Here is an 8,425-nt window from a genome sequence, read left to right as displayed (position 1 = left end):
CTCGCTGTTTCTAGAGCAGTGTCCCGGGGCATTCCCGAGCCCCGCGGGTGGTCCCAGAGAGCGTGAGGGGGGCTCGCTGTTTCTAGAGCAGAGTCCCAGGGCATTCCCGAGCCCCGCGGGTGGTCCCGGAGAGCGTGAGGGGGGACTCCAGGTGCCCTTCCCCACATGAGGACTGGTTTCAGTGGATGGTCAGGTGCATTTGCAAGGTACCGAATGTTGTATGTGCTGAGTGTAGCACCGTGGATGCTGGAGCCCAGGGATGGTGGTCTGCTGAATGCTGTGGTGTGGGTAGGCATGAGGAGTGCTTGCAGGGAAAGTGGGCTGTGGAGGGCCCACTGGGGTCAGGCACCTCTGCTTGTCTCGCTAACTTGGCTCCTTCTCTTGTCCCCATGCTCCCACCCTCTTCTGTCTTGTTTCCCACAAGGGAAGACCTGGGGTTCAGGTTCCTAGCTGAGCAGGTCAGCCATCACCCTCCCATCAGTGCATTTCACTCGGAAGGCCTCAACCAGGACTTCATCTTTCATGGCTCCATCTACCCGAAGCTCAAGTTCTGGGGCAAGAGCGTGGAGGCAGAGCCCCGTGGGACCATCACACTGGAGCTGTTGCAGTAAGTGGGGCATCCCAAACACGCACTCCTTATCAGAAGGGAAATCTACCACCGGGAAGTGGGAAGCTTTTCTCCCTGGCATATGCATGTCTGCTTGGCATGGAGGCAGTGGGCCCGCCTCGAGCGACCGCCACTCCAGCTGCGCGCTCTCCAGCAGATGCCTGGGTGGGGCTTCTTGTGGCTGGAATTTCAGACCCTTTGCCACGTGGTTTTTGTGTGTCGGGCACTTGGGTTAGTTAGCTCCGCCATAAAAATGGTCCAGGAGGGTTAGTGGCTTAAAACCACAAGCGCTGTTGCTCATGCTTCCAGGGTTGGGGGCTTGGAGCGGCACAGTGAGTGGTGCTGGCTCGGGGCAAGACAAGAGGCTGGATGTTGAACACACAGACACTCCCCTGTAACCACGCCCCTCCTGTGAGCTGCCCTGAAACTGCCATGGGTGCACACAAGCCCAGCATCGCCCCGGCCGTGCCGTGAGGTGCTTCCTTCGAGGACGTGACTGGAGAGCGTGGCTTTCTTTTATTGGTTGTTACTGTGTCTTGACATCTCGGTAGGAAGCTTGACTGAGCTCACAAGCAAAGAGGAAGGAAATTCAACCGAATGGTAAATTAGTAGCTGCTGTTCGGGGCTCAGAGAACCGTCTGCCCCTCGCCCAGCTCCCAGGCACTTAAAGCTGCCATCGGCCAGCGTTGGCTTCTGGGTCCCACGGGGCCCCTGACGTGCCTGTGCGTGCCCCACCCCCAGGCAGGATGAAGCCTACACCTGGACCAACCCCACCTGCTGCGTGCACAACGTGATCATTGGCAAGCTGTGGATTGAGCAGTACGGGACAGTGGAGATCCTGAACCACAGGTACCGGCTGCAGTCTCCAGGGCTGCGCAGGGCTCCCAGCGTGGTGACAGGCGAGCCGGGCCCATTCTGTGGGTGTTCCCACGCTGCAGCAGGTCATCTGCAGTGTGGCCGCGCCTGGCCCTGTGTCCCCAGCTTCCAGACCAGCCCTGCAGGACAGGGCTCCCCACGGGGTGGTGAGCGCAGGGACCGGGGCCGTGCTGTCACACGCCATGTTACTTGTGATTAATTTATTGTGACGTTTAAATGACCCTGAAGATCCGTGTGCTTGCCGGGTGAGCCTGTGACGGCTGTGTGCGGGTTCATCTGGTGTTCGGTTCACAGCGCTCTGTCGCTGGGTCCGGGCTGGTGGGCATCCATGGACAGCTTTATGGAGGTGCGACTTCCAGGCCCTGGAGCTCACCACGTCAGCACCTTGTGATCTTGTCAGCCCTGCACAGCCCATCTTTGAGCATCCCTGTCACCCCAGAACAGCCCTGGTGCCTGCTGTAGTGGTCCCCTCCCCCAAGCCCCGCCCACCTCTCCTCTGCCTCAGTCTCTGGGCAGGTCTGTCAGTGACAGCACCCGTGTCTGCCCTCCTCTAGGACTGGAGATAAGTGCGTGCTCCACTTCAAGTCGTGTGGGCTGTTCGGGAAGGAGCTGCACAAGGTGGAAGGACACATCCAGGACAAGAAGTAGGTGCTGCTGGTGCCGGCTCGGCTCGCTCCTCTGAGGCTGTCTCCCAGCGTGAGGGTGGGCGCGGGCCTGCAGTGCTGGCCTCTGGCAGAGCCCCTGTGGCCCCAGTGCCGCCCAGGGCATCACGAGAGCACTGCTTGCTTCTCTCCCCCAGGAAACGCACCCCCCACACTCTATTTGACACCACGATTGAACATCGTCACCTTTGGGAATCAGGCAGGAGTTCTAGTGGCCAGTCTGGAAAGATCTCTGGATTATTACTGTAGAAAACACGGGTGACAGTGATGTGGGGTTGGGCCAGTGGGTCTGGCAGGGGCAGGAGCCAGTGAGGGACAGCTGTTTATAAAACAACAGAATGAGGTCTGACAGGCACACAGCACGTTAAACGTCCAATGTGTTTAAATAGCGATCGGACGCTTCTTCAGCGTCTTAAGCTTCAAAGAATCGGCCCCTTTGGTCTCTGCCGCTGCTCCTTCTGGCTTCCACACCTTCGTGTTTCCTGCTCAGCTTCTTGGCCACTGGAGTTGTTCTAGGGCATGGGGGAGGCACCTTCGTCTTGTGTTTGTTCAGAGATGTTCCAAAACGAAGACCAGCCAGACCAAGACTCTGACGTCATGATCACAGCCAGGGTGCAGCACGTTTGCATGCATGGTCTGTAATTGCTGTTGATTTGGTTTCAAAAACTCCTCTCTGACTACAGCAAAAAGAAGCTCTTTATGATCTATGGCAAATGGACAGAGTGTCTGTGGGGTATAGATCCGGCAACCTACGAGGCCTTCAAGAAGCAAGAGAGGAGAGGCGATCACCTCAGAAAGACGAAGCCGGTGAGGACCCTGCTGGGGCGGGTTAGGGCCCAGGGCTGGGCAGGGGTGTCCGGGCCAGTGCTCAGAAATGAGCCCACATCAGTCCTAAGGAGGGCAAAACCCGGGCAGAGTGGATAAGGAAGTCAAGGTGTGTCTGTCCCAGGGATGGAGTCAGGATGCGTCCGTCCCGGGGAGGAAGTCAGGATGCGTCCGTCCCGGGGAGGGAGTCAGGGTGCGTCCGTCCCGGGGAGGGAGTCAGGGTGCGTCCGTCCCGGGGAGGGAGTCAGGGTGCGTCCGTCCCGGGGAGGGAGTCAGGGAGTGTCCGTCCCGGGGAGGGAGTCGGGGTGCGTCTGTCCCGGGGAGGGAGTCGGGGTGCGTCTATCACAGTCAGAGAGTCAGGGTGCGTCTGTCCAGGGAGGGAGTCAGGGAGCGTCTGTCATAGTGCCACTGTCTGTCTGGGTTCTGGAATTGCTGATGGAATTCATGTATTCACCCTGAGTTGATGGTAACTTTGGCTTTGGCGTTTCTTGGGGGTCAGTGTCTGCCCTCCCACACGTAGTGGTATCTGAGGGAACCTTGCTCAGCCCACTTCTTTTTGGAAGTTCCATGTTCTGCTCTCTTGATAAAGCTCCCCTGTCCCTCTACCTGACTTACCCTGGTTAAAACACTTTAGAATCAAGTGAGTGTCATTTCTGCTCAGTTCTTGGTACCACAGAGTACATTGAACAGTCATTGAGTGTCGGAAAGGACTTTTCTCCCACTGCTTTGGGATACTGATTGTCTTGAGATTGGAATACTCTGGAGCTTAGAACTGGAAGCGGCAGTTCCCAAGCTGTCGTATTTTTTCTAGCTAATTAGTTGGAACATAGCAAACCTGAGATGCTCAGTGTTTATTTAACAAGAGTGTACTCTGCAGGCATCCTGGTGTCCCTGTGGCTGTGACATTTTGTGTAAACTGTTAGACAACTTTTTGAACATGCTTTTTTATTTAAGAAAAAGTGAAGTTCCACTTAAGGGACCCTTCCGACACTTGCCTGGTGGCTTTGAAGGCTTTCGGTTTGGTGTTCTCTGGGGAACTGGAAACGACAGAGTGGCCGTGGGGTCTTATCCCAGACCAAGCAGCCCACAGCTGCACCAGCGGGCCCGCTGGAGTCGGGGAGACTCCCGAGTCTTGTTCTCCATGTTTTCTGTGTTCTCCCACAGCAGCCACATCTGGTACCACTCTCCTTCTCCAGTCCCATGGATCCTAAAGAAGTAACAGTGGGCTGTCTCTGTTGAACTGTGGGCCACGGCTGACATTCAGTCTAGAAACCTGCAGGTGTGGGCTCTGCCTTGGGTGAGGGCAGACACGTCCTCTCAGGGAGCCCTCCCAGCTGCAGATGTGTGCGGTGTGGGAGGGGCTGTGTGAGCGTGGGCCTTGCGTGCCATTTGAGGCCAGGCTGAGGTGTGGGCTGATGGCCCTCTGGCCCTCCCCGAAGCAAAGGCTGTGCTGCTGCTGGCATGCGGTCCACTCTTCAGGGCTCAGAGAATGACCCGTGCTTTGTGTCACCCGTGGACAGGATGTTAGCCACTTAAGGAGCAGGATGGACGGCTCTTCTCCTTAAACTGGTGACACACAGTGTCTCAAGGTGGTGGGATGGTATTTCTACCCCATTAGAAAAGACAGAGATGGTTCTCGTCTGCTTAGTGGCGTGGTAGCAGTCTGAGAAGGGCTTTGAAGATCACTCTCCCTCCCAGGGACTGATGCTGCTGGGCCCCCTGTGACCAGCTGGGCCCCCCATGGCTGTCCAGAGTCCCCTGTGATCATTCAGGGACCCCTGTGACCAGTGGGGCCCTCGTGACCAATGGCTCTGTTGCAGGAGGCCAGCTCTGAGAAGGTGGATGACGACGTGGCTGACAGTGTGCCAGACACACAAGAGACCGTGCAGGTCATCCCGGGCAGCCGGCTTCTCTGGAGAGTCAACACACGGCCCCCCAACTCGGCCCAGGTCCTGCCCCCACTCCTCAGCCCTGGGCGTCCGCCCGTCTGCAGGCCAGTCCTGCTGTGCCCCTCCCCTCCTGTGGGCGTGCTGCAGCACCCCTGCGAGTCCCTCTGGTGATTCTCTTTGTTCCTCTCTGCTCTGTGCAGTGGAGCGTTGGGTTCTGACCGAGGCCGGGGCCCCCCGTGCTCTGCCCGTGGGGAGGCTGTGTGAGCAGTGAGGGCAGACCCTGGCGGTCCATGCATGTGCTGTGGGAAGGCCCAGATCATCCAGGGACAGGCTGGGCTGCGGAGGCCTCTGGGGAATGGGGGTGCAGGAGGGGAGGGACCCCTGGGGAAGGTCCCCACAGGGAGGGGCTGGCATGCCTGGGCCACTGGAGGCCAAGGCATGGGGCTCTGGTGGCTCAAACGGTCCTTGGCTGTTCTTGGAGGATGGACTGTTGTTGGGGCAGGTGGGAGGCTGAGAGGTATGGGGCTGGCCTCGGAGGCAAAGGGTGAGGAGGGCAACGAGGGAGACTGTGAGATGGGGTTACAGGGGTGGGAGGCCGGGGGGAGCTGTGTGGGGTGGCCCCCACCATCCCCTGGACGTACCTGATGTCAGGTTTTTGCTGGCCTTGCATGTCGAGCAGACGGTTGGTGTGCAGGAGTAAGAGAGCGGGACTGAGCCTCCTGGGCCTGGGGGACGGAATGTCCCCTATGGCAGGGACCCACTGGGTGGAGGGGCTGCTAAGGCTACTGGAACGCCTCTGGGACAGGTGCACCCCTGGGAGGAAGGGGGCCTCCTGCCACGAGGGTTGCGAGGTGCCAGGCTCTGGTGGCTGGCCGACGTGCCTGCGTCTCAGCGTCCGCTCACTCTCCCGCCTGTGTCTGCAGATGTACAGTTTCACTAGCTTCACTGTGAGTCTCAACGAGCTGCAGGCGGGCATGGAGGCACTCCTCCCCCCAACAGACTGCCGCCTGCGCCCCGACATCCGTGGCATGGAGAACGGCCACATGGGTATGTGTGCTGCCCCACCCCCATACACACTGCTCACACCCTCGGCTGTCAGGAGGGTTTTAGAGCAGTGAGCCCACCTTCTCGGAGGTCACAGCCACTGGACACCAAGCCCATCGCCCAGCAGCTGCACACGTAGGTCTCTAGCCAGTGCCACTCAGCCCTCAGGCGTCTTAGGTCCCCAGCCTGTCGAAGACCGTCAGACCCCCTGCCAGTAAACGCCATGGAAGTTAATGATGGGAAAACTCTTCAGACTCGAAGCCCAGCTTTCCATTGCTGGCTCCAGCAGACCTGCGGCCCCAGTGTAGGACGACCTGCTGGTCATTGCCGTCCACACAGGCAGCTGTCCACACCATCCCTGTTGCCTGTGGGACTCTATGCGCTGCAGCAGGCCAGGCCGGGGGGTGCCTCCACCCGTTAACTGTCCCGCGGAGGAGCTCTGCACCCCTCACGGCCAGTGCCATAACAGTGAATGAGTTCACTGTCACTCTTGCTGCTCTGGCTGGGACGCATCCTGAGCCACTGTGGGCCCTGCCTCTAGCTGCCCGGAGCTGCACACTTTGGGGTCACCATGGGCAGTGTCCCGACCGCACAGCCGGCTCGGTGCCTTCCCTTGGCTCTAAGCACTTGCTACCGTCCACCCCCCAGCACTCTTGTGGAGCGTGGTGTCCCCTCCGTGGAGCCCTTGGTCACTCTTGGGCCCTTCGCCCTCACCGCTGCATTCGGTCTCTTGATGGAGTGGTTTGCCCTCCACAGTCTCCTGACAGTGACTTAAGCCCCAAGTGGCAGCTGTCCAAGCTGTTCTGAGTTTGGCCTCCTTTAACTGTTGCCTCCCTTTGACTGAGACACAGGCTTCCTTGTTAAGCTGGTTCCTTACCCTGAGGCCTGTCTACTTGGGCCCTAGATCTGGCAAGCCGAGAGAAAGAGCGCCTGGAAGAGAAGCAGAGGGAAGCCCAGAGGGAGCGAGCCAGAGAGGAGACCATGTGGCGGACAAGGTGAGGTGCCCTGGCAGACTGGGTCTGGGGACCAGGCCCACACGCCTGTCTCCCTGGGATGAGAAGCAGCAGCTTCATGGTTTCAGGGTGACCATGGCACTAGAAGCCCATCGTATGTCCTGTGTCAGCCCTGGTTACAAATGAGGAACCCTGTCTCAGAGCCTGAGCCTCAGAGCCCCAGCTGGGCAGGGCCAGTCCCGCAGGCGCCCCGTCACCACGCACTCAGCAGATTTGCGCCACACACCTCTTCTTAAGTAGGGCACATTTAAAAGGAAATGTAGCTGAACCAAGCCTCTAACTTAGGTACAGCTTCCAAAGCACGTGCTGGGCCCAGGAATGTGTGTGCTGACGGAAGCTACCTGAGGACCATGCTGGGTGGAACGCCCATGATTCCTCACGCTGCAGCCACCTCTCCTGTGCCACACATCGTATCACATCACAGCATGCCACAGCAGGTCACATGGCTCCGGAGGAACAAGGCTGAATCCCAGGTCCCTCTGTTCAGCCCCAACGTTCCTCACCATTCACTGATGGTGTCACTTTAGTGACTAGAAGAGGCTTCACCATGAAGATGTAGGGCTGTCACACTGCAACATGACATTTCTGCACAAGGGCATGCACACGGCTGGACACAACGTGGATGGCTGGACACACTAGGTGCATGTGGATGGCTGGACACGTGCATGGCTGGACATGTGTCTAGCTGCACACATACATGGCTGGACACACCTATACGGTGGGACACACATGTATGGCTGCTTGCAAGTGTATGGCTGGATGCACGTGTATGGCTGCACCTATGTGCGTGGCTGAACACCTACGACTGGATGCATGTGTATGACTGCACACGTACATGGCTGGGCGTGAGTACGGCTAGATGAGTATGTACAGTTGCACACGTGTGTGGCTGGGCATGTGTATGACTGGACATGTGTGTATGGCTGCATACGTGCATAGCTGGACACACCTGTATGGCTGGACACACGTATATGGCTGCACACATATACATGGCTGGGCATGCCATGACTCAGACTGGGCTAGTGTGCTAGAGGTATGACATGTCTCAACTCCTAAGAGCCTCAGTCTTTGTTTCTCAACCTTATTTTGTCTTTGTTTAATATGCAGAATATGAACATCCATTTAATAAGGATTTAGTCAATCAAGTACTGGGGGAGGGGAAAAGGGGAGAGAGAGACATGAGCCCTGGCGGTGCAGTAGTTAAGCAAAAGGTTAGTGGAAAGATGAGGCCATCTGCTTCCATGAAGACTGACAGCCTGGGAGACCCTGTGGGCAGTTCCACTCTGTTCTCTAGGGGCGCTGTGGGTCGGAATGGACTCCACGGCAGTGGGTGTGGTTTGGGCTCTGCTTCCGTGAAGACTGACAGCCTGGGAGACCCTGTGGGCAGTTCCACTCTGTCCTCTAGGGGCGTGTGGGTCGGAATCGACTTCATGGCAGTGGGTGTGGTTTGGGCTTTGCTTCTGTGAAGATTGACAGCCTTGGAGACCCTGTGGGCAGTTCCACTCTGTC

The 8,425-nt window shown here is 58.1% G+C and overlaps 1 protein-coding gene across 1 annotated transcript in view; it reads left to right on the top strand.

Moving 5' to 3' along the window:
* Positions 1–8,425, top strand: part of OSBPL2 (oxysterol binding protein like 2) — a 51,368-nt gene that overhangs the window by 19,181 nt on the left and 23,762 nt on the right. Inside the window, exons 6-12 of the mRNA XM_007954684.1 lie at positions 425–607; positions 1,349–1,456; positions 2,038–2,127; positions 2,829–2,952; positions 4,791–4,919; positions 5,783–5,906; positions 6,808–6,898. Coding sequence (XP_007952875.1) covers positions 425–607; positions 1,349–1,456; positions 2,038–2,127; positions 2,829–2,952; positions 4,791–4,919; positions 5,783–5,906; positions 6,808–6,898 — 849 coding nt within the window. The remainder of the gene's footprint in view (positions 1–424; positions 608–1,348; positions 1,457–2,037; positions 2,128–2,828; positions 2,953–4,790; positions 4,920–5,782; positions 5,907–6,807; positions 6,899–8,425) is intronic.

The sequence above is a fragment of the Orycteropus afer genome, unplaced genomic scaffold (assembly GCF_000298275.1).
Source record: "Orycteropus afer afer isolate SDZICR_OR568_19922 unplaced genomic scaffold, OryAfe1.0 scaffold00469, whole genome shotgun sequence".
In the NCBI taxonomy this organism is placed as follows: domain Eukaryota; kingdom Metazoa; phylum Chordata; class Mammalia; order Tubulidentata; family Orycteropodidae; genus Orycteropus; species Orycteropus afer.
Note: the sequence above shows the minus strand (reverse complement) of the source record. Positions and strands in the feature narration are given on the sequence as shown.